The sequence below is a fragment of the Heterodontus francisci genome, chromosome 18 (assembly GCF_036365525.1).
Source record: "Heterodontus francisci isolate sHetFra1 chromosome 18, sHetFra1.hap1, whole genome shotgun sequence".
NCBI lineage: Eukaryota > Metazoa > Chordata > Chondrichthyes > Heterodontiformes > Heterodontidae > Heterodontus > Heterodontus francisci.
Window position 1 is genome coordinate 89,005,840 of NC_090388.1, and position 26,168 is coordinate 89,032,007.

The 26,168-nt window shown below is 59.9% G+C and overlaps 1 protein-coding gene across 1 annotated transcript in view; it reads right to left on the reverse strand.

Moving 5' to 3' along the window:
- pex26 (peroxisomal biogenesis factor 26) overlaps positions 1-26,168 on the reverse strand; it is a 45,770-nt gene that overhangs the window by 17,661 nt on the left and 1,941 nt on the right. The window contains exon 2 of the mRNA XM_068050076.1: positions 13,572-13,670. Coding sequence (XP_067906177.1) covers positions 13,572-13,670 — 99 coding nt within the window. The remainder of the gene's footprint in view (positions 1-13,571; positions 13,671-26,168) is intronic.

The window sequence follows — 26,168 nt, forward strand, 5'->3', positions numbered from 1 at the left end:
CGGGAGATGGCCTCCTCTCTCCGCCTCCGGCTGGATTTCCGGAGTCGGGAACTGCTGTCTCCCCTGGACCACTCATTGGCCTGGGGACGGAGGTGGAGGGGTTTCCTGAACCGCTGGTGCCTACAGGCTCCAGTTTCACAATAGAACCCAGAGAGGACTCCTCCGCCATCGATCCTGGGGGTGGGAACGTGGCGGAGGCGGGTTCAGCTGGCGCGGCCGGGACGTCGGCCCCACAGTGTGTGGTGGATGTGTCGGCCGCTGGCGGTGACGACCCGGAGGAGGATGGGGATTCGGTGTGGGGCATGGACGAAGATCTTGATTCCATCGCCAGTGAGGTGGTGGACTCCCTCGTGCCTCCCACCGAATCTCCTCTCATCCCCACGGCGGAACTCCGGGATTTCCTCGCAGTTTGCAGGGGCTGCCGCAATAAAGTTCAGCTGGCCCTCGACCGCTGGTCGAATCTGGCGCTGATCATCCAGTCCGTCCGTGCCGCCCTGAAGATAACGGGCAAGCGCGCGGGCGAGAAACTGGTTGAGAGGCGCCGTTTTAATGTGTTCCTCAATGGGTTGCTGGGGGAGTGGAAGGCCAGGTGCACTTCCACTCCCTCCTCACAGTGAGCTGTTGGTGACGGGTTTTAAGTACCTTTGACATGAAGATAACCATAGCCAGCCTCAACATCAACGGCAGCAGGAGGTCTCACCGCAGATTTCACAATCTCTCAGTCCTCAGGGAAGGGAGATACGCGGTGAGCTTTCTGCAGGAAACCTACACCGTTCCGGGAGACAAAGCCACCTGGCTCCTGGAGTGGCAGGGTGGGGTCTACATGAGTCACCTCACCCCTATTTCGAGTGGGGTGGCTATCTTGTTGGCCCCGACTTTTCAGCCGGAGATCTTGGGGGTCAAGGAGCTAGTGTCGGGCCGCTTGCTGAACCTCGCCGTTCGCCTGGGTAGCGTGCCGCTCCACTTTGTGAACGTGTACGCGCCCAGGCCCGGCGCGTTGCAAGCGCGCTTCTTTGAAGAAGTGTCCGCTCTCTTGAGCTCCATCGATAGCGGCGAGTGCATCATCCTCGGGGGGGATTTTAACTGCACCCTCGAGGTGGGGGATCGCTCCGGTCCCCAGCGCGGCCAAGCGTCGGTGGAGAAGTTGAGGGGACTGATCAGCTCCCTTAACTTGGTGCACGTCTGGCACAATCTCCATCCCGACTCCAGCGCCTTCACGTGGAGGTCTGGAGGAGGAGGGTCGCGAATCGACCGCCTCTACTTTTCGCAGGCGTATGTCTCCCGCGTCTCGGCGGCCTCCATGCAGCTGGTGCCGTGCGCGGACCACCGCCTGGTGTGGGCGGAGTTCACTCCGCTCCTCACGCGGGTGGGGTCCGCGTACTGGTACTTTAACAACCGGCTGATGGAGGACGAGCGATTTCGGGACTCGTTCTGTCGATTCTGGGCCGACTGGAGAAGGAAGCAGGGGGGATTCCCCTCCTTGAGGCTATGGTGGGATGTGGGCAAGACTCACATCCGCGTCTTCTGTCAGGAGTATGTGAGGGGGTCGACCAAGAGGCGGGAAGCCGAGATCGGGCACCTTGAGAGGGAGGTGCTCGACTTGGAGTCCCGCCTCGGTCATGCCGTCGCGGACCCGGCCCTGTGGCAGGCGTACAAAGAGAAGAAGGGCACGCTGAGGGACCTGCAGCTCATAGGGTCCCGAGGCGCGTACGTGAGGTCGCGGATCCAGATCCTAGAAGATTTGGACCGCGCCTCACCCTTCTTCTACTCGCTGGAAAAATGGCGAGGGGTCCGTAAGCAGATCGTCGAGCTGCTGGCCGACGACGGATCCTCCATCATGGATCCGGAGGGAACGGGCCTCCTGGTCCGTACTTATTACAGTGCGTTGTTCTCTCCGGATCCGTCCAGCGAGGATGCGCGCAGAGTTTTGTGGGAGGACCTGCAGCAGGTCAGCCCGGAGGGCGCCGAAGGATTGGAGGCTCCGCTCACGTTGGCGGAGCTGACTGGCGCCCTCCACCAGCTCTCAAGGGGCAAATCCCCAGGGCTGGATGGGTTGACCGTGGAGTTCCTCAGGGCGTTCTGGGACGTCCTGGGGGACGATTACGCGCGGGTCCTGGGGGAAAGCCTGGCGACCGGGGAGATGCCCCTCTCGTGGCGCAGGGCGGTCATCATTCTGCTGCCGAAGAGGGGCGATCTCCGCCTGCTTAAAAACTGGCGTCCGGTCTCCCTCCTCAGCACGGATTATAAGATCTTTGCCCGGGCTATGTCGACCCGCCTGCGCTCCGTGCTGGCCCACATGATCCACCCCGACCAGTCCTACACGGTCCCGGGCCGGTCCATCCAGGACAACATCCACCTGGTCCGGGACCTGATCCATCTTTCCCAGAGGACTGGTCAGTCAGTCGCCTTTCTCTCCCTCGATCAGGAGAAGGCGTTCGACAGGGTGGATCACGAATAACTTTTCGGGACTCTGCGCGCTTTCTGACTTGGGCCGCATTTCGTGGCCCGGGTCCGACTTTTATACGCCGCCGCAGAGTGTCTAGTAAAAGTTAACGGGTCCTTGACGGCACCCCTTCGATTTGGGAGAGGAGTGCGTCAGGGATGCCCCATGTCCGGCCAATTGTATACCATCTGCGTGGAGCCCTTCCTGTGCCTGCTTCGCAGGAGGTTGACGGGATTGGCTCTGCGCGAGCCGGCCATGCGGGTCGTCCTCTCGGCTTACGCCGACGACGTGCTCCTCACAGTCACAGATCCCGTTGACTTGCGGAGGATGCGCGACTGCCAGCAGACCTTTTCTGCCGCGTCCTCCGCGAGGATCAATTGGGAGAAATGTTCCGGACTCCTGGTGAGTCAGTGGCGGGTGGACTCCCTGCCAGAGGAGATGACACCTTTTGCGTGGAGCACCATGCACCTCCTCTATCTGGGAGTCCATCTTAGCCCCGCTGAGGAAACCTGGCCGGCAAACTGGCAGGAGTTGGAGGCGAAAGTCACCGCTCGGCTGGGGCGCTGGACAGGACTGCTCCGAGTGCTTTCCTACAGGGGCCGAGCGTTGGTCATAAACCAACTGGTGGCCTCCATGCTGTGGTACCGGTTGGTCACTTTGGCCCCGCCCCCGCCCCCTGTATTTGCCACCAAGATCCAGAAGAAACTCGTCGATTTCTTCTGGGGCAAGAGGAAACACTGGGTCTCTGCCGCGGTCCTGAGTCTCCCGATCGAGGAGGGCGGTCAGTCGCTGGTGTGCGTCCGCACCCAGGCTGCGACTCTCCGCCTTCGGACCCTGCAGAGATACCTGTACGTCGAGCGTCCTCCCAGATGGTGTGCGCTGGCGACGTATTTTTTCCGCCAGTGTCACTGCCTTCAAGACGACACGCAGCTCCCGGTGGAGTCCGTTAGCCGCGCCTCTCTGAGGGAGTTGCCTGTCTTTTACCGGGATCTTTTCCGAGTCTGGAACATGGTCGCCTCCAGTTAGGGCGCTCCCCCGCCGGCGGAGGAGAGCGCCTCGGCTGTCCGGGCGGCCGACTCCGGGGACGGTCCGGCGGGCGGAGGAGTAGCCGAAACCCCCGGGACGTCCCTCACTGCGGGTGGCGAGGGGGCTCGGGAGTGCGGAGCGATCCCGGCCGAGCTGACTCCCGCTCGGCCGGAACTGCTCATCGGACCCAGGCCCCGAAACCCTCCTCGGGAGCCGGTCCCGCACAACCCGAGCCGCCTCTCGGAAATGCCCTCCGTGCCATTCCAATCGGCGCGGAGGGGTTTCCTGTACGGGCTGCTCCTGCACACTCTCCACTTCCTCGCCCTCGTCAGCCGGCCGGACACGCCCTGGCGGTCCGCGTTGCCATCTGGCGGCGAGGGGAAACCCCGATGGAGGTCTCTCTACGCGGGAGTCTTCCCCCTTTACATCGGGGACCTGGGGTGGAGGGTGCTGCACAGAGCAGTCCCGTGCAATAGGCTTTTAAGTAGGTTCACGGACTCCCAGGCCAGCTGTACTTTCTGCGGCCTGGACGAGTCCGTGTTCCACATTTATACGGAGTGTGCGAGGTTGCAGCCCCTATTTGAGTATGTGAAGGGGCTGCTCCTCAAATTCTGGCTGCACTTCAGTCCCACGCTCCTGATCTTTGGGCACCCGGTGCGGAGGGGCTTGGGCCGGGAGGAGGATCTCCTCGTCGGTCTGCTCCTGGGCCTGGCCAAGGTGGCAATTCACAGGTCCAGGTTGCGGGCCGTCGGGGGGTCCGTCCTCCCCGATTGCCTGCCCCTCTTCCGCGGTTACGTTCGTGCCCGGGTGTCCCTGGAAAAGGAGCATGCGGTGTCCGCCGGAACGCTTGAGGCCTTCCGCGACCGGTGGGCACCGCAGGGACTGGAGTGCATCGTCGACGCCGAGAATGGCATTTTAATTTGAGTTTTTTGTTTATTTATCTGGTTTTAATAAAGTTATTTTAAAAATATAAGTGTGTATATAAAGGGGGCCTGAGGAATAAAGGCCCCCTCGACATAAAAAATATATAAAGGGGGCCTGGGGTATAAAGGCCCCCTCGACATAAAAAATGTATAAAGGGGGCCTGAGGAATAAAGGCCCCGAACAAAAAAAAAGAAAAAAAAAGAAGAAAAAAAAACGGGGTTAGATACAGAGTAAAAGCTCCCTCTACACTGCCCCCATCAAACATTGCCAGGGAAGATTCAGCATGGGTTAGATACACAGTAAAGCTCACTCTGATGAAAGGCCACAGACCTGAAACGTTTCAGGCCCCCACCTGCCAAGAACGCAGCACATTAATTTTGTCATGAGCTTTGATTTTAAACTGTTTCTGGAGTTAAGAATGGACTTGTTAAAGACATCAGCTATGGCTAGAAAAGACATTTGCATATTAACAGACGGTGTTTGGAAGGACAAAGCAGCCATTCCCTGACACATTCAACCCACAATGGACTTTTGATCATCAGACGTTAAAGGTGGGGAAGCTCACATTCCAGATTGACTGCGGAGATGGCCGAATACACAAAAGGACATGGTAAAAGCAGCTAGTCACATGAGTAGCCTGCTGGGCAACCTGAGTTTTTTGAATTTGGACAAACAGTTTGAACTCAAAAAGTCTGTTTGCTCCTGGACTGAGAAGATCTCTCTCCTGTCTGCTCCCATCTCTTTCTCACAAGCCTCTGAATCCACTGGAGACACATGAACCCCAAAGAGAGAAAAGTCTCCTACAGTGAACAAGGTTTAAGAAAAATATTGGGTCCCAACGAAAAGCAAGATCTACCTACAATCAAGAGCTCAACAGTGAGCTCAGATATTGCCTCGAACTTTTCCACTTTATTTTTCTTCTGCTCTTTTCTGTCTCTATTTGCATGCGTGTATCGCATATGCATGCTAGCGTTGGGTGCAGCGTTAACCAAATTAGCATTTAAGTTTAATAAATTTCAACTTTTCTTCTTTAAACCTGAGAGACCTGTTGTGCTGGTTTCTTTGCCTTATAATTGAAAAGTGGTGAAAAGGGATGCACTAAGGGGGAGCTGAAAACACGGTGTGTTTAAAATTAAACCCAGTTACAGTAAGACCAGGTGAAGGCTGAAAGGGAACCCTAGACCTCTTTCTCACCTGGCCCTAACACTCCAAAGATACTGCCAGACCTGTTGAGTATTTCCAGCACTTTCTGTTTTTATTTCAGATTTCCAGCATCTGCAGTATTTTGCTTTTATTAAAGCTCCCTCTACACTGTCCCCATCAAACACTAAAAATCAGAAATGAAAAAGAAAAAGAAAAAAAATGGGGTTAGATACAGAGTAAAGCTCCCTCTGCACTGTCCCCATCAAACACTCCCAGGGCAGGTACAGTATGGGGTTGGCTGTGAGTGCACAATGACTATGTGGGCTGTGTGCTGGAGGCTGTGCACCTGCTGCAGGCAGGGAGAGACAAAGACTGAAAGAAAGGTTTTTCCACTTATTTGGACAACAAAGGAAGGCACCAGGAAGACATGGAACTGAAAGCTCTTCTGTGAGTTTGGTTTAATATTGAAGTCTTTTTCATTGATTGTTGGGCAGGAAAGGAAAGGCCAGAAGACGCAGGGTGGGACTGCCTGTTTCAATAGGGGCTCCTGTGTTGTTTGCCACCACTGAAGAGGGAGCTCCCTCTCTACCCCAACTACCTGGCCTGGGACAGCTGGAGCTGTCCGGGCGAAGAGACTTTTTCTCTCAACCTCGGAAGAGGAGTGTGCCTGGGCAGCTTCAGCTGTCCCAGGTGAAGACATTTTCCCCCCACTGCCACCAACCGAAAGACCGGCGAGAAGAATGCTTTTGGTTAAAAAACCAACAAAGACGGATACCCCCAGGCCTTCCTCTCCCTCAGCCTCTCCCCTTTTGCCATAACCCCCACCACAAGTATTTGTGTGATGAATTTATTATTTTCACAAATTTCCTTTTGTTATACAAAAGGTGGGTGTACCCATGGCTTTGCCGTCCTTTCTGGTGAAAGGGCTTTCCAATGTTGCAGAGTTGCTGCAGCTGCTCCTTTGGCCCCATCACCATTCAGGATTTCAACAGCAAAGCATGAAGAATTATGCCCACCCAACTGTGACAATTGAGGCTTGCGTAAAGGCAATGGCCCAGGTTGTCGTTCCCTTGGCCACTGTCGCTGCCTCAAAGATACATGGGAAGGATGTGTTTTTCCTGAAGACCAAGCTGGGTGGAGTCCCTGGCCCTGAGTAAGGGGTTCACTGTGGGCGGGACTTTCCTGACAGTGGACTCTCTGGAGGCCACTGCACAGCAGATTCTACTATCCAACATCCCACCCTTTATTCCTCCTCCTCCCCCACCTGCACCATCTGGGTGAGGGAGGCCGGAGATCACCCCAGTTCCATTCAGTCTTTGGGAGAACAGCCTTCAACATGTGTACTCCATCCACAGCCAGCTATTTATGCAGCTGGCATGGGAGGAGGTCGTGGAAAGCCACTTCAATGTGGAATCCAGGGACGGCTTTTTGCATCTTCTGGATCTTGGATAGGGCACAGTGCCAGCCTGTAAGGGGGAAGGGCATGTTCGTAAAAGCTGCCCCAACCTCTGGGTCACCAACTCCACTTCGGCGGCCCAAGGTGCTGCAGCCGTACCTCCACCTACATCTTCAACAGCCAAAGTTCGGTCCCGCCGGGAATGTACCCGACCCATTTGCTAATGTAAATAATGTCTTGCCTACTGAGCCTATGGGTGCTGGCGGGCAGGAGATGGTCTCCTCTCTTCGCCTCCAATCCCGGCTCCAGCTGGATTTCCGTAGTCAGGAACAAGTCTTCCCTGGGCCACTCACTAGCACAGGGACGGAGGTGGAGTGGGGTCCTGAACTGCTGGCGCCTGTGGGCCCAGTTTCCCCAGAGAAGCCCAGAGAGGACTCCTCGGTCATTGATACTGGGGTGGGATCGTGACGGAGGTGGTACCAGCTGGCGCGGCCGAGACGTCTGCCCCACAGTGTGTGGTGGGTTGTCAGCCACTAACGGTGACTACCCGGAGGAGGTTGGGGACTCACTGGGAGGCACGGAGGATGATACTGAATCAGTGGACACCCTCGTGCCTCCCACCGAGTCTCCTCTCATCCCCATTGTGGATCTCCGGGACTTCCTTGCAGCCTGCGCAAAAAATTTCAACTCAACCCGGCCAGTTGGATTTGGCACTGATCGTCAAGTCCGTCCATGCTGCCCTCAAGAAGGAGGGGAAGGGCACGGACATGAAAAAGGTCGTGCGGCGTCGGTTCAATGTGTTCCTCTCTGGGTTGCTAGGGGAGTGGAAGGTGACAAGCACTTCCACTCCCTCCTCACAGGAAGGTGTTCATGACGGAATCAAAGTACTTTTGACATGAAGATATCCAGAGTCAGCGTCATCAACATCAACGGCAGCAGGGGGTCACTCCCCAGATTTCACAATCTCTCAGTCCTCAGGGAAGGGAGATATGCAGTGAGCTTTCTGTAGGAAACTCACTGTTCCGGGAGACGAAGCCACCAGGCTCCTGGAGTGGCAGGGTTTTTTTTATTCGTTTATGGGGATGTGGATGTCGCTGGTCAGGACAGCATTTATTGCCCATCCCTAATTGCCCTTGAGAGGTGGTGGTGAGATACCTTCTTGAACCGTTGCAGTCTATGTGGTGTAGGTACACCAACAGTGCTGTTAGGGAGTTCCAGGATTTTGATTCAGCGACAGTGAAGGAACGGCAATATAGTTCCAAGTCAGGATGGTGTGTGACTTGGAGGGAAACTTGCTGGTGGTGGTGTTCCCATGCATCTGCTGCTCTTGTCCTTCTAGATGGTAGAGGTCGCAGGTTTGGAAGGTGCTGTCTAAGGAGCCTTGGTGTGTTGTTGCAGTGCATCTTATAGATGGTACACACTGCTGCCACTGTGCGTCGGTGGTGGAGGGAGTGAATGTTTGTAGATGGGGTGCCAAACAAGTGGGCTGCTTTGTCCTGGATGGTGTCGAGCTTCTTGAGTGTTGTTGGAGCTGCACCCATCCAAGCAGATGGAGAGTATTCCTCCTAGCTTGTGCCTTGTAGATGGTGGACAGGCTTTGGGGAGTCAGGAGGTGAGTTACTCGCCACAGGATTCCTAGCCTCTGACCTGCTCTTGTGGCCACGGTATTTATACAGCAACTCCAGTTCAGTTTCTGGTCACTGGTAACCCCTAGGAAGTTGATAGTGGGGAATTCAACGATCGTAATGCCATTGAAAGTCAAGGGGAGATGGTCAGATTGTCTCTTGTTGGAGATGGTCATTGCCTGGCACTCGTGTGGCACAAATGTTACTTGCCACTTATCAGCCCAAGCCTGGATATTGTCCAGGTCTTGCTGCATTTCTGCATGGACTGCTTCACTATCTGAGGAGTCGCGAATGGTGCTGAACCTTGTGCAATCATCAGCGAACATCTGACCTTATGATTGAAGGAAGGTCATTGATGAAGCAGCTGAAGATGGTTGAGCCTAGGACACTACCCTGAGGAACTCCTGCAGCGATGTTCTGGAGCTGAGATGATTGACCTCCAACAATCACAGCCATCTTCCTTTGTGTTAGGTATGAAACCAGTCAGCGGAGAGTTTTCCCCCTGATTCCCATTGACTCAGTTTTGCTAGGTCTCCTTGATGCCATACTGGGTAAAATGCTGCCTTGATGTCAAGGGCAGTCACTCTCACCTCACCTCTAGAGTTCAGTTCTTTTGTCCATGTTTGAACCAAGGCTGTAATGAGGTCAGGAGCTGAGTGGCCCTGTCGGAACCCAACCTAACTGAGCGTCACTGAGCAGGTTATTGCTAAGCAAGTGCCGCTTGATAGCACTGTTGATGGCACCTTCCATCACTTTACTGATGATTGAAGGTAGACTGATGGGGCGGTAATTGGCCGGGTTGGATTTGTCTTGCTTTTTGTGTACAGGAAATACCTGAGCAATTTTCCACATTGCCGGGTAGATGCCAGTGTTGTAGCTGTATTAGAACAGCTTGGCTCGGGGTGCAGCAAGTTCTGGAGCACAGGTCTTTAGTACTATTGCCGGAATATTGTCAGGGCCCATAGTCTTTGCAGTATCCAGTGCCTTCAGTTGTCTCTTGATATCACGCGGAATGAATCAAATTGGCTGAAGACTGGCATCTGTGATGGTGGGGACTTCCGGAGGAGGCTGAGATGAATCATCCACTCGCCACTTCTGGCTGAAGATTGTTGCATTGTTTGCAAAAGATTGTTATTTTTTGCACTGATGTGCTGGGCTCCCCCATCATTGAGGATGGGGACATTTGTGCAGCCACCTCCTGCTATTAGTCGTTTAATTGTCCACCGCCATTCACGCATGAATGTAGCAGGATGTGGTCTACATGAGTACCTCACCCCTATTTCCAGTGGGGTGACTATTTTGTTGGCCCTGACTTTTCAATTGGAGATCTTGGGGGTCAAGGAGGCTGTGCTGGGCCGCTTGCTCCACCTCACCGTTCGCCTGGGTGGTGTGCCGCTCCACTTTGTGAACGTGTACGAGCCCAGGCCTGGCGTGTGGCAAGTGCGCTTCTTTAAAGCTCGCTTCAGTTCCATCGGTAGTGGAGTGTGCATCATCCTCTGGGGGGATTTTAACTGTACCCTCGAGGTGAAGGATCGCTCTGGTCCCCAGCATGGCCAAGCTTCGGTGGGGAAGTTGAGGGAACTGATCAGCTCTCTTGGCTTGGTGAATGTCAGTGGAATCTCCATCCCGACTCCAGCACCTGGAGGTCTGGAGGAGCAGGGTCCCAAATCAACCACTTTCATATTTCGCAGGCATATGTCGCATACATCTCGGCGGCCTACATGTGGCTGGTGCCATGCTTGCACCAACACCTGGTGTGGATGGAGCTCACTCCATTCTGCACGCAGGCAGAGTCCACGTACTGGCACTTTAGAAACCGGATTCCAGGATTCGTTCCGTTGATTCGGGCTGACTGGAGAAGGAAGTGGGGGCTTCCCCTCCTTCAGGCTATGGTGGGATGTGGGCAAGACTCCCATCCGTGTCTTCTGTCAGGAGTACGCAAAGGGGTCAACCAAGAGGTGGGAGGTTGAAATCGGGCACCTGGAGAGGGAGGTGCTCGACTTGGAACCCCGTCTCAGGGCATCACGGACTCGACCCCGTGGCAGGGGTACAAAGACACGAAGGGCGCAGAGGGACCTGCAGCTCGTACAGTCCCGAGGCATGTACGTGAAGTCGGAAATTGGGTATCCCTGACGTACTCCTATCGTAAAGCGAAGGGCGCCATCAAGGACCCGTTAACTTTGACCAGACACTCTGCAGCAGCGTATAAAAGGCAGACCTGGGCCACACAAGGCAGCCCCAGTCTAAACGCGCATAGAGTCCCGAAAAGATATTCATGATCCATCCTATCGAGTGCCTGAGGCCACGTGATGTTGCGGATCTAGATCCTGGAAGATTTGGACCGCGCCTCACCTTTCTTCTACTCACTGGAAAAAAGGCAGGGGGTCCATAAGCAGCTTGTCAAGGTGCGGGCCAACGACAGATCCTCCATCATGGATCCAGAGGGAATGGGTTTCTTGAACCATACCTATTACTGTGCGTAGTTCTCTCTGGATCTGTCCAATGAGGACGCACTGAGTTTTGTGGGAGGACCTGCCGAAACTCAGCCTGGAAGGTGCCAAAGGACCTCTGCTCACATTGGCGGAGCTAACTGGTGCCCTCCACCATCTCTCGAGGAGCAAATCCCTGGGGCTGGACAGGCTGACTGTGAAGTTCCTCAGAGCGCTCTGGGACGTCATAGAGAGAAACAGCACTGAAACAGGCCCTTTGGCCCACTGAGTCTGTGCCGACCAACAACCACCCATTTATACTAATCCTACACTAATCCCATATTCCCTACCATATCGCCACCATTCTACTACCACCTACCTACACTCGGGGCAATTTACAATGGCCAATTAACCTATCAACCTACAAGTCTTTGGATGTGGGTAGAAACCGGAGCACCCGGCGGAAACCCACGCGGTCACAGGGAGAACTTGCAAACTCCACACATGCAGTACCCAGAATTGAACCCGGGTCGCTGGAGCTGTGAGGCTGCGGTGCTAACCACTGTGCCACCCAGGGGGCGATTACATGAGGGTCCTAGGTGAAAGCCCAGCGACCAGGGAGATGCCCCTCATCCTGCTGCCGAAGAGGGGTGATCTCCACTTGCTTAAGAACTGGCACCCGGTCTGCCTCCTCAGCATAGGTTATAAGATCTTTGCCCGAGCTGTCTACCCGCCAGGGCTCCGTGCTGGCTCACATGATCCACCCTGACCAGTCCTACATGGTCCTGGACTGGTCCATCCAGGACAACATCCACCTCGTCCGGGACCTGATCCATCTTTTCCAGAGGACTGATTTATCAGTTGCCTTTCTCTCCCTCGATCAGGAGAAGGTGCTCGACAGGGTGGATCACGAATACCTTTTCAGGACTCTGTGCGCGTTCAGACTGGGGCTGCCTTTTATACGCTGATGCGGAGTGCCCGGTCAAAGTTAACGGGTCCCTGATGGCGCCTCTTCGCTTTGGGATAGGAGTACGTCAGGGATACCCCATGTCCGGCCAATTATACATCATCTGCATGGAGCTGTTCCTGTGCCTGCTTCACAGGAGGTTGGCGGGATTGGCTCTGCACAGGCCGGGCCTGCGGGTTATCCTTTCAGCTTACGCCGATGACGTGCTCCTCATGGTCACAGATACTGTTGACTTGTGGAGAATGCGCGAGTGCCAGCAGATCTTTTCTGCTGCATCCTCTGTCTGGATCAATTAGGAGAAATGTGTCGCTTCCTGGTGGGTCAGTGGCTGGTGGACTCCCTGCCAGAGGAATTAAAGCCTTTTGCGTGGTGCACCACGCACCTCCTCTATCGGGGAGTCCACCTGAGCCCCGCTGAGGAAGCCTGGCCAGCAAACTGGCAAAGGTTGGAGACAAAAGTCACCACTTGGCTAGGGCGCTGGACAGGACTGCTCCGAGTGCTTTCCTACAGGGGCCGAGTGCTGGTCATAAACCAACTGGTGGCCTCCATGCTGTGGTACAGATTAGTCACTTTGATCCCACCCCTGCATTTGCCACCAAGAAGCAGCTCGTCGATTTCTTCTGGGGAAAGAGGAAACACTGGGTCTCTGCCCCGGTCCTGTGTCTCCCGACTGAGGAGGGTGGCCAGTCGCGGGTGTGCATATGCACCCAGGCTGCCACTTGCCGCCTTTGGATCCTGCAGAGATACCTGTATGATAAGCGTCCTCCCAGATGATGTGCGCTGGCAAAGTATTTTTTCCGCCAGAGGCACTGCCTTTAAGACGACGTGCAGGTCCCGGCAGCAACCGTTAGCCGGGCCTCTCTGAGAGAGTTGCCTGTCTTTTACCGGGATCTATTCAGAGTCTAGAACATGGTCGCCTCCAATCAGGATGCTCCCTGCTGGCGGAGGAGAGGGTCTTGGCTGTCCGGGCGGCCAGCTCTGGGGACGGATCGACAGGTGGAGGAGTAGCCGTAGCCTCCATGACATCCCTCACTACGGGTGTCGAGGAGCCCAGGAGTGTGGAGCGCTCATCGGACCCAGGTCCCAAAACCCTCCTTGGGCATGGTGGCGATTCACAGGTCCAGGCAGCAGGTCATCGGGGGGGGGGGGCGGGTTCCGTCCGCCCTGTTTACCTGCCCCTCTTCTCAGGTTATGTTTGCACCCAGGTGTTCCTGGAGAGGGAGCAAGCGGAGTCCGCTGGTTCGCTTGAGGCCTTCCACGACTGGTGGGCATCGCAGGGGCTGAAGTGCATCACTGATGCAAAAAATGCTATTTTAATTTGAGTTCTGTGTTATTCACATTTTTAAATAAAGTTATTTATATAAAATGCACATAAAGGGAGCCTGGGGAAAAAAGGCCGCCTCGACAAAAGGTACAGAGTATCACTATTTTCTCACGTTGTGGGATTCCATCACACTTGGGCATGTATTTACAAGAGGGTGGATGGATGGATCCCCTACTAAACCACGTTTCCCCTTTGCCATGGCAGTCTATGATGGTCAGTCAGTGCAGCATTCCCATGGCTGTGTGAGATTAATGTTTGCGCAGTTCCCCTATCAAAGGAGATGAATAAACTCACCACATCTGCAGGACTTTGGCAGGTATTTTCTCCGGGATCTCGTAGAGTTCTAGAACCCAGCCCAACACCTGCTCCCACTGGTTTAGTTCAGCCAAAGTGCTGAATGGAGGTGACAAGACACAATCCAATCATTTAGTGAGTGCTCCACCAGCTACATGAACATCATCATACAAAACAATGGACGACAGCTGCTCCCCGTGTGGGCTGGGAGTAATGTCTGTGCACAGTGACACACACTGCCCAGTGAACCAGCTCCCCTTCCCAGGCACAGAGAGATCGGATAACACCCTCCCCACTTCCCCAGGAACAGGGAGGGGGGGATAACACCCTCCCCCACTTCCCCAGGAACAGGAGGGGGGGATAACACCCTCCCCCCACTTCCCCAGGAACAGGGAAGGGGGGGGATAACACCCTCCCCCACTTCCCCAGAACAGGGAAGGGGGGATAACACCCTCCCCCACTTCCCCAGGAACAGGGAGGGGGGGATAACACCCTCCCCACTTCCCCAGGAACAGGAAGGGGGGATAACACCCTCCCCACTTCCCCCAGGGAACAGGGAGGGGGGGGATAACACCCTCCCCCACTTCCCCAGGAACAGGGAAGGGGGGGATAACACCCTCCCCACTTCCCCAGGAACAGGGAGGGGGGGATAACCACCTCCCCACTTCCCCAGGAACAGGGAGGGGGGGGATAACACCCTCGACCCCACTTCCCCAGGAACAGGCAGGGGGGGGGGGATAACACCCTCCCTCCCCACTTCCCCAGGAACAGGGAAGGGGGGGATAAACACCCTCCCACTTCCCCAGGAACAGGCAGGGGGGGGGGGGGGATAAACACCTCCCCCACTTCCCCAGGAACAGGGAGGGGGGGGGATAACACCCTCCCCCCACTTCCCAGGAACAGGGAGGGGGGATAACACCCTCCCCCACTTCCCCAGAACAGGGAGGGGGGGATAACACCCCTCCCCCACCCTCCCCGTCCTGAAAACCCATGCACTTCCATTGCTGCCTCTCCCTCCATCTCACCCCACCCCACTCACCTTCACCCCACCTACACCAGCTCCTAAACCCCACCATTCCGCACTCCCTCTCCCCACTCACCCCCCCCCCACCCCCCACACTGCCCTCCTCGTCCTCCCAACCCCACACTCCCCTCCCCCTCTCACACCCCCACACTCCCCTCCCCCACCCCCACACTCCCCTCTCCCAACCCCCACACTTCCCTCCCCCCTCTCACACCCCCACACTCCCCTCCCCCTCTCCCACCCCCACACTCCCCTCCCCCTCTCACACCCCCACACTCCCCTCCCCCACCCCCACACTCCCCTCTCCCACCCCCACACTTCCCTCCCCTTCTCACACCCTCCCACACTCCCCCTCCCCCTCTCCCACCCCCACACTCCCCTACCACCCCCACACTCCCCTCCCTCTCTCACACCCCCACAAACCCCTCCCCTCTCCCACCCCCACACTTCCTCCCCCTCTCACACCCCCACACTCCCCTCCCCCTCTCCCACCCCCACCACTCCCCTCCCCCTCTCCCACCCCCCACACTCCCCTCCCCCTCTCCAACCCCCACACTCCCGTCCCCCTCTCACACCCCCCACACTCCCCTCCCCCTCTCCCACCCCCACACTCCCCTCCCCCTCTCCACCCACCCCCACACTCCCCTCCCCCTCTCACACCCCCACACACCCCTCCCCCTCTCACACCCAACACTCCCCTCCCCCTCTCCCACCCCCACACTCCCCTCCCCCACCCCCACAATCCCCTCTCCCACCCCCACAACGCCAACGCCCCCTCCCCCACCACCCACACTCCCCTCTCCCACCCCCCAACACTCCCTTCCTCCTCCTCCCACCCCCCACAATCCCCTCCCGTCTCACACCCCCACGCTCCCCCTCCCCCGTCTCCCACCCCCACAACTCCCCTCCCCGTCTCCCCCCTCCACACACCCCTCCCCCGTCTTCCCCCCTCCACCCTCGCCTCTCCCGTCTCCCTCCCCCCTCCCACCCCCCACACTCCCCTCCCCCGTCTCCCTCCCCCCTCCCACTCTCCCCACCCCCTCTCCCACCCCCAAACACCCCTCCCCCTCTCCCACCCCCCACACTCCCCTCCCCCGTCTCCCTCCCACCCCACACTCCCCTCCCCCCTCCCACCCCCACACTCCCCTCCCCGTCTCCCAACCCCACACACTCCCATCCTTCGTCTCCCTCCCCCCTCCCACCCCCACACTCCCCTCCCCCTTCCACCCACACACAACTACCCTCCCCCTTCCACCCACACCACTCCCCTCCCCGTCTCCACGCTCCCCTCCCTCACACTTCCCTCCCCGTCTCCCTCCCCCTCTCCCCCGTCTCGCCCCGCTCTCCCCTCCCCATCTCGCCTCCCACAACTCCCCTCCCCGTCTGCCTCCTCTCTCCCACCCTCACACTCCCCTCACCGTCTCCCCCCTCCACGCTCCCCTCCCCGTCTCCCTCCTCTCTCCTACCCTCACACTCCCCTCACCGTCTCCCACCCCCACACTCCCTCCCCGTCTCCCTCCTCTCTCCTACCCTCACACTCCCCTCCCCGTCTCCCTCCTCTCTCCTACCCTCCCACTCCCTCCTCACCGTCTCCCTCTTCTCTCCCACCCTCACACTCCCCTCCCCCTCTCCCATCCCCACATTCCCCCACACTCCCCTCCTCCTCAAATCCACCCCCACACTCCCCTCCCCCTTCCACCCACACACTCCCCTCCCGTCTCCCCCCCCACACTCCCCTCCCCGTCTCCCCCCCCACACCACCCTCCCCATCTCCCCCCCCACACTCCCCTCCCCGTCTACCCCCTCCACGCTCCCCTCCCCCGTCTCCCTCCCCCACACTTCCCTCCCCCGTCTCCCCCTCAACACTCCCCTCCCCGTCTCCCCCCTCCACGCTCCCCTCTCCCCGACTCCCTCCCCCACACTTCCTCCCCCGTCACCCTCCCCCTCTCCCCCTCACACTCCACTCCCCCGTCTCCACCCCCTCTCCCCCCGTCTCGCCCCGCTCTCCCCCTCCCCGTCTCGCCTCCCACACTCCCCTCCCCGTCTGCCTCCTCTCTCCCACCCTCACACTCCCCTCACCGTCTCCCTCCTCTCTCCCACCCCCCACACTCCTCTCCCCGTCTCCCTCCTCTCTCCTACCCTCACACTCCCCTCACCGTCTCTCTCCTCTCTCCCACACTCCCCTCCCCGACTCCCTCCTATTTCCCACCTCACACACTCCCCTTGCGGTCTCCCTCTTCTCTCCCACCCTCACACTCCCCTCCCCGTCTCCCTCCTCTCTTCCCCCCCCCCACACTCCCCTCCCCGTCTCCCTCCTCTCTCCCCCCCCCCCCACACTCCCCTCCCGTCTCCCCCCCCACACTCCCCTCCCCGTCTCCCTCCTCTCTCCCCCCCCCACACTCCCCTCCCCGTCTCCCACACCCCACACACTCCCATCCTCCGTCTCCCTCCCCCTCCCACCCCACACTCCCCCTCCCCCTTCCACCCACACACTCCCCTCCCGTCTCCCTCCCCCACACTTCCCTCCCCTTCTCCCCCTCACACTTCACTCCCCCGTATCCACCCCCTCTCCCCTGTCTTGCCCCGCTCTCCCCCTCCCCGTCTCGCCTCCCACACTCCCCTCCCCCGTCTGCCTCCTCTCTCCCACCGTCACACTCCCCTCACAGTCTCCCTCCTCTCTCCCACCCCCACACTCCCCTCCCCGTCTCCCTCCTCTCTCTCCACCCCCACACTCCCCTCCCCGTCTCCCTCCTCTCTCCTACCCTCACACTCCCCTCCCCGTCTCCCTCCTCTCTACCACCCCCACACTCCCCTCACCGTCTCTCTCCTCTCTCCCACACTCCCCTCCCCGACTCCCTCCTATCTCCCACCCTCACCACTCCCCTCCCCGTCTCACTCTTCTCTCCCACCCTCACACTCCCCTCCCCGTCTCCCTCCTGTCTCCCACCCCCACACATCCCGTTACCGTCTCCGTTCTCTGCCACCCCCGCGCTCCCCTCACCGTCTCCCTGTTCTCTCCGACCCTCACACTCCCCTCCCCTTCTCCCACTGCCACACTCCCCTCACTGTCTCCCTGTTCTCTCCCAACCCCCACACCCCCCTCACTGTCTCCCTGTTCTCTCCCACCCCCACACTACCCCTCCCCTTCTCCCACCGCCACACTCCCCTCACTGTCTCCCTGTTCTCTCCCACCCCCACACTCCCCTCACTGTCTCCCTGTTCTCTCCCACCCCCACACTCCCCTCACCGTCTCCCTGTTCTCTCCCACCCTCACACTCCCCTCCCCGTCTCCCTCCTCTCTCCCACCCCCACACTCACCACAACCGTCTCCCTGTTCTCTCCCACCCTCACACTCCCCTCACTGTCTCCTCCCTCTTCCTCTCTCCCACCCTCACACTCCCCTCCCCGTCTCCCTCCTCTCTCCCACCCCCCACACTCCCCTCACCGTCTCCCTGTTCTCTCCCAACCCTCACACTCCCCTCCCCCTCACACTCCCCTCCCCGTCTCCCTGTTCTCTCCCACCCCCACACTCCCCTCCCCGTCTCCCTGTTCTCTCCCACCCTCACACTTCCCTCCCCCCCTCACACTCCCCTCACCGTCTCCCCTGTTCTCTCCCACCCTCACACTCCCCTCCCCGTCTCCCACCCTCACAATCCCCTCACCGTCTCCCTGTTCTCTCCCACCCCCACACTCCCCTGACCGTCTCCCTGTTCTCTCCCACTCCCCACTCCCCGGACTGTCTCCCAGTTCTCTCCCACCCCACACTCCCCTTACCGTCTCCCTGTTCTCTCCCACCCCCCCACACTCCCCTGACCGTCTCCCTGTTCTCTCCACTCCCACACTCCCCTCCCCGTCTCCAACCCCCACACTCCCCTCACTGTCTCCCTGTTCTCTCTCCACCCCTCACACTCCCCTCACCGTGTCCCTGTTCTCTCCCACCCCTCACACTTCCCTCACCCCCTCACACTCCCCTCCCCGTCTCCCTGTTCTCTCCCACCCTCACACTCCCCTCACCGTCTCCCTCCTCTCTCCCACCCTCACCGTCTCCCTCCTCTCTCCCACCCTCACACTTCCCCTCACCGTCTCCCTGTTCTCTCTCACCATCACACTCCCCTCATCGTCTCCCTCCTCTCTCCCACCCTCACACTCCCCTCACCGTCTCCCTCCTCTCCCACCCTCACACTCCCATCCCCGTCTCCCTGTTCTCTCCACCCTCACTCTCCCCTCACCGTCTCCCTCTTCTCTCCCACCCTCACACTCCCATTACCGTCTCCCCTCTTCTCTCCACCCTCACTCTCCCCTCACCTTCTCCCTCTTCTCTCCCACCCTCACTCTCCCCTCACCGTCTCCCTCTTCTCTCCCACCCTCACACTCCCATTACCGTCTCCCTCTTCTCTCCCACCCTCACTCTCCCCTCACCGTCTCCCTCTTCTCTCCCACCCTCACACTCCCATTACCGTCTCCCTCTTCTCTCCCACCCTCACTCTCCCCTCAACCGTCTCCCTCTTCTCTCCCACCCTCACACTCCCATTACCGTCTCCCTCCTCTCTCCCACCCTCACACTCCCTCCCCGTCTCGCTCTTCTCTCCCACCTCACACTCCCCTCCCCGTCTCCCTGTTGTCTCCCACCCCCACACTCCCCTGATCGTCTCCCTGTTCTCTCCCACCCTCACACTCCCCGCACCGTCTCACCTTTTCTCTCCAACCCTCACACTCCCCTCACCTCGTCTCCCTCCTCTCTCCCACCCTCACAGTCTCCCTGTTCTCTCCCACCCCCACACTCCCCTGACCGTCTCCCTGTTCTCTCCCACCCTCCCACTCCCCTCACCGTCTCCCTGTTCTCTCCCACCCTCCCATTCCCCTCACCGTCTCCCTGTTCTCTCCCACCCCCACACTCCCCTCACCATCTCCCTCCTCTCTCCCACCCTCACACTCCCCTCACCGTCTCCCTGTTCTCTCACACCCCCACACTCCCCTCACCGTCTCCCTGTTCTCTCCCACCCTCCCACTCCCCTCACCGCCTCCCTGTTCTCTCCAACCCCCCCACACTTCCCCTCACACCGTCTCCCTCCTCTCTCCCACCCTCACACTCCCCTCACCGTCTCCCTCCTCTCTCCCACCCTCACACTCCCCTCACCGTCTCCTCCTCTCTCCCACCCTCCCACTCCCCTCACCGTCTCCCATTTTCCCTCCAACCACCACACTACCCTCACCGTCTCCCTGTTCTCTCCCACCCTCACACTCCCCTCACCGTCTCCCTGTTCCCTCCAACCACCACACTACCCTCACCGTCTCCCTGTTCTCTCCCACCCTCACACTCACCTCACCGTCTCCCTGTTCTCTCCCACCCTCACACTCCCCTCACCGTCTCCCTCCTCTCTCCCACCCTCCACACTCCCCTCACCGTCTCCCTCCACTCTCCCAGCCTCCCACTCCCCTCACCGTCTCCCTGTTCTCTCCCACCCTCCCACTCCCCTCAACGTCTCCCTGTTCCTCCAACCACCACACTCCCCTCACCGTATCCCTGTTCTCTCCCACCCTCACACTCCCCTCACCGTCTCCCTGTTCTCTCCCACCCTCACACTCCCCTCACCGTCTCCCTCTCCTCTCTCTCCACCTTCACCATCTCCCTGTTCTCATCCCACCCTCCCACTCCCCCTCACCGTCTCCCTGTTCTCTCCCACCCCCACACTCCCTCACCGTCTCCCTCCTCTCTCCCACCCTCACACTCCCCTCACCGTCTCCCTGTTTTCTCCCACCGCCACACTCCCCTGACCGTCTCCCTGTTCTCTCCCACCCTCACACTCCCCTGACCGTCTCCCTCTCTCATCCCACCCTCACACTCCCCTCACCGTCTCCCTGTTCTCTCGCACCCCCACACTCCCCTCCCCTTCTCCCACCGCCACACTCCCCTCACTGTCTCCCTGTTCTCTCCCACCCCCACACTTCCCCTCACCGTCTCCCTGTTCTCTCCCACCCCCACACTCCCCTCACCGTCTCCCTCCTCTCTCCCACCCTCACACTCCCCCTCACCGTCTCCCTGTTTTCTCCACCGCCACACTCCCCTGACCGTCTCCCTGTTCTCTCCCACCCTCACACTCCCCTGACCGTCTCCCTCCTCTCTCCCACCCTCACACTCCCCTCACCGTCTCCCTGTTCTCTCGCACCCCCACACTCCCCTCCCCTTCTCCCCACCGCCACACTCCCCTCACTGTCTCCCTGTTCTCTCCACCCCCACACTCACACTCCCTCACTGTCTCCCTGTTCTCTCCCACCCCCACACTCCCCTCACCGTCTCCCTGTTCTCTCCCCACCCCTCACACTCTCCCCTCACTGTCTCCCTCCTCTCTCCCACCCTCACACTCCCCTCCCCGTCTCCCTCCTCTCTCCCACCCCCACACTCACCACACCGTCTCCCTGTTCTCTCCCACCCTCACACTCCCCTCACTGTCTCCCTCCTCTCTCCCACCCCTCACACTCCCCTCCCCGTCTCCCTCCTCTCTCCCACCCTCACACTCCCCTCCCCGTCTCCCTCCTCTCTCCCACCCTCACACTCCCCCTCCCCGTCTCCCCTCCTCTCTCCCACCCCCACACTCCCCTCACCGTCTCCCTGTTCTCTCCCACCTTCACACTCCCCTCCCCCCTCACACTCTCCCCTCCCCGTCTCCCTGTTCTCTCCCACCCCCACACTCCCCTCCCCGTCTCCCTGTTCTCTCCCACCCTCACACTTCCCTCCCCCCCTCACACTCCCCTCTCCGTCTCCCTGTTCTCCTCCCACCCTCACACTCCCCTCCCCGTCTCCCACCCTCACAATCCCCTCACCGTCTCCCTGTTCTCTCCCACACCCACACTCCCCTGACCGTCTCCCTGTTCTCTCCCACCCCCACACTTCCCCTTACCGTCTCCCTGTTCTCTCCCACCCCCCACACTCCCCTGACCGTCTCCCTGTTCTCTCCCACTCCACACTCCCCTGACCGTCTCCCTGTTCTCTCCCACTCCCACACTCCCCTTACCGTCTCCCTGTTCTCTCCCACCCCCACACTCCCCTGACCGGTCTCCCTGTTCTCTCCCACTCTCCCCTCCCCGTCTCCCACCCTCACACTCCCCTCACCGTCTCCTGTTCTCTCTCCACCCCCACACTCCCCTGACCGTCTCCCTGTTCTCTCCCACTCCCACACTCCCCTCCCCGTCTCCCACCCTCACACTCCCCTCACCGTCTCCCTGTTCTCTCCCACTCCCACACTCCCCTCCCCGTCTCCCACCCTCACACTCCCCTCACCGTCTCCCTGTTCTCTCCCACCCTCACGCTCCCCTCCCGTCTCCCACCTTCACACTCCCCCTCACCGTCTCCCTGTTCTCTCCCACCCTCACACTACCCTCCCCGTCTCCCACCCCCCACACTCCCCTTCCCGTCTTACTGTTCTCTCCCACCCTCACACTCCCCTCCTGTCTCCCTGTTCTCTCCCACCCTCACACTCCCCTCCCCGTCTCCAACCCCCACACTCCCCTCACTGTCTCCCTGTTCTCTCCCACCCTCACACTCCCCTCACCGTGTCCCTGTTCCTCTCCCACCCTCACACTTCCCCTCACCCCCTCACACTCCCCTCCCCGTCTCCCTGTTCTCTCTCCACCCTCACACTCCCCTCACCGTCTCCCTCCTCTCTCCCACCCTCACCGTCTCCCTCCTCTCTCCCACCCTCACACTCCCTCGCCGTCTCCCTGTTCTCTCTCACCCTCACACTCCCCTCATCGTCTCCCTCCTCTCTCCCACCCTCACACTCCCCTCACCGTCTCCCTCCTCTCCCACCCTCACACTCCCCTCCCCGTCTCCCTGTTCTCTCTCCCACCCTCACTCTCCCCTCACCCGTCTCCCCTCTTCTCTCCCACCCTCACACTTCCATTACCGTCTCCCTCTTCTCTCCCACCCTCACTCTCCCCTCACCTTCTCCCCTCTTCTCTCCCACCCTCACTCTCCCCTCACCGTCTCCCTCTTCTCTCCCACCCTCACACTCCCATTACCGTCTCCCTCTTCTCTCCCACCCTCACTCTCCCCTCACCGTCTCCCTCCCTCACACTCCCATTACCGTCTCCCTCTTCTCTCCCACCCTCACTCTCCCCTCACCGTCTCCCCTCTTCTCTCCCACCCTCACACTCCCATTACCGTCTCCCTCCTCTCTCCCCACCCCTCACACTCCCCTCCCCCGTCTCGCTCTTCTCTCCCACCCTCACAACTCCCCTCCCCGTCTCCCTGTTGTCTCCCACCCCCACACTCCCCTCATCGTCTCCCTGTTCTCTCCCACCCTCACACTCCCCGCACCGTCTCCCTTTTCTCTCCAACCCTCACACTTCCCCCTCACCGTCTCCCTCCTCTCTCCCACCCTCACAGTCTCCCTGTTCTCTCCCCCTCCCACTCCCCTCACCGTCTCCCTGTTCTCTCCCACCCTCACACTTCCCTCACCCCCTCACACTCCCCTCCCCCGTCTCCCTGTTCTCTCCCACCCTCACACTCCCCTCACCGTCTCCCTCCTCTCTCCCACCCTCACCGTCTCCCTCCTCTCTCCCGACCCTCACACTCCCCCTCACCGTCTCCCTGTTCCCTCCAAGCACCACACTACCCTCACCGTCTCCCTGTTCTCATCCCACCCTCACACTCACCTCACCGTCTCCCTGTTCTCTCCCACCTTCACACTCCCCTCACCGTCTCCCTCCTCTCTCCCACCCTCACACTCCCCTCACCGTCTCCCTCCACTCTCCCAGCCTCCCACTCCCCTCACCGTCTCCCTGTTCTCTCCCACCCTCCCACTCCCCTCACCGTCCCCCTGTTCCCTCCAACCCACCACACTCCCCTCACCGTATCCCTGTTCTCTCCCACCCTCACACACTCCCCTCACCGTCTCCCTGTTCTCTCCCACCCTCACACTCCCCTCACCGTCTCCCTCCTCTCTCCCACCTTCACCGTCTCCCTGTTCTCTCCCACCCTCCCACTCCCCTCACCAGCTCCCTGTTCTCTCCCACCCCCACACTCCCCTCACCGTCTCCCTCCTCTCTCCCACCCTCACACTCCCCTCACCGTCTCCCTGTTTTCTCCCACCGCCACACTCCCCTGACCGTCTCCCTGTTCTCTCCCACCCTCACACTCCCCTGACCGTCTCACACCGCTACACTCCCCTCACTGTCTCCCTGTTCTCTCCCACCCCCACACTCCCCTCACTGTCTCCCTGTTCTCTCCCACCCCCACACTCCCCTCACCGTCTCCCTGTTCTCTCCCACCCTCACACTCCCCTCACTGTCTCCCTCCTCTCTCCCACCCTCACACTCCCCTCCCCGTCTCCCTCCTCTCTCCCACCCCCACACTCACCCACACCGTCTCCCTGTTCTCTCCCACCCTCACACTCCCCTCACTGTCTCCCTCCTCTCTCCCACCCTCACACTCCCCTCCTCTCTCCCACCCTCACACTCCCCTCCCCGTCCTCCCTCCTCTCTCTCCCACCCCCACACTCCCCTCACCGTCTCCCTGTTCTCTCCCACCCTCACACTCCCCTGCCCCCTCACACAATCCCCTCTCCGTCTCCCTGTTCTCTCCCACCCCCACACTCCCCTCCCCGTCTCCCTGTTCTCTCCCACCCTCACACATCCCTCCCCCCCTCACACTCCCCTCTCCGTCTCCCTGTTCTCTCGCACCCCCACACTCCCTCCCCCTTCTCACACCGCTACACTCCCCCTCACTGTCTCCCTGTTCTCTCCCACCCCCACACTCCCCTCACTGTCTCCCTGTTCTCTCCCACCCCCACACTCCCCTCACCGTCTCCCTGTTCTCTACCACCCTCACACTCCCCTCACTGTCTCCCTCCTCTCTCCCACCCTCACACTCCCCTCCCCGTCTCCCTCCTCTCTCCACCCCCACATTCACCACACCGTCTCCCTGTTCTCCTCCACCCTCACACTCCCCTCACTGTCTCCCTCCTCTCTCCCACCCTCACACTCCCCTCCCCGTCTCCCACCCTCACAATCCCCTCACCGTCTCCCTGTTCTCTCCCACCCCCACACTCCCCTGACCGTCTCCCTGTTCTCTCCCACTCCCACACTCCCTGACCGTCTCCCTGTTCTCTCCCACCCCCCACACTCCCCTTACCATCTCCCTGTTCTCTCCCACCCCCACACTCCCCTGACCGTCTCCCTGTTCTCTCCCACTCCCACACTCCCCCTGACCGTCTCCCTGTTCTCTTCCCACTCCCACACTCCCCTTACCGTCTCCCTGTTCTCTCCCACCCCCACACTCCCCTGACCGTCTCCCTGTTCTCTCCCACTCCCACACTCCCTCCCCGTCTCCCACCCTCACACTCCCCTCACCGTCTCCCTGTTCTCTCCCACCCCCACACTCTCCTGACCGTCTCCCTGTTCTCTCCCACTCCCACACTCCCCTCCCCGTCTCCCACCCTCACACTCCCCTCACCGTCTCCCTGTTCTCTCCACACTCCCACACTCCCCTCCCCGTCTCCCACCCTCACAACTCCCCTCACCGTCTCCCTGTTCTCTCCCACCCTCACGCTCCCCTCCCCGTCTCCCACCTTCACACTCCCCTCACCGTCTCCCTGTTCTCTCCACCCTCACACTACCCTCCCCGTCTCCCACCCCCACACTCCCTTTACCGTCTTACTGTTCTCTCCCACCCTCACACTCCCCTCCCTGTCTCCCTGTTCTCTCCCACCCTCACACTCCCCTCCCCGTCTCCAACCCCACACTCCCCTCACTGTCTCCCTGTTCTCTCCCACCCTCACACTCCCCTCACCGTGTCCCTGTTCTCTCCCACCCTCACACTTCCCTCACCCCCTCACACTCCCCTCCCCGTCTCCCTGTTCTCTCCCACCCTCACACTCCCCTCACCGTCTCCCTCCTCTGGCCCACCCTCACCGTCTCCCTCCTCTCTCCCACCCTCACACTCCCCATCGCCGTCTCCCTGTTCTCTCTCACCCTCACACTCCCCTCATCGTCTCCCTCCTCTCTCCCACCCTCACACTCCCTCACCGTCTCCCTCCTCTCCCACCCTCACACTCCCCTCCCCGACTCCCTGTTCTCTCCCACCCTCACTCTCCCCTCACCGTCTCCCTCTTCTCTCCCACCCTCACACTCCCATTACCGTCTCCCTCTTCTCTCCCACCCTCACTCTACCCTCACCTTCTCCCTCTTCTCTCCACCCTCACTCTCCCCTCACCGTCCTCTCTCTTCTCTCCCACCCTCACACTCCATTACCGTCTCCCTCTTCTCTCCCACCCTCACTCTCCCCTCACCGTCTCCCTCTTCTCTCCCACCCTCACACTCCCATTACCGTCTCCCTCTTCTCTCCCACCCTCACACTCCCCTCCCCGTCTCCCTCCTCTCTCCCACCCCCACACTCACCACACCGTCTCCTGTTCTCTCCCACCCTCACACTCCCCTCACTGTCTCCCTCCTCTCTCCCACCCTCACACTCCCCTCCTCTCTCCCACCCTCACACTCCCCTCCCCGTCTCCCTCCTCTCTCCCACCCCCACACTCCCCTCACCGTCTCCCTGTTCTCTCCCACCCTCACACTCC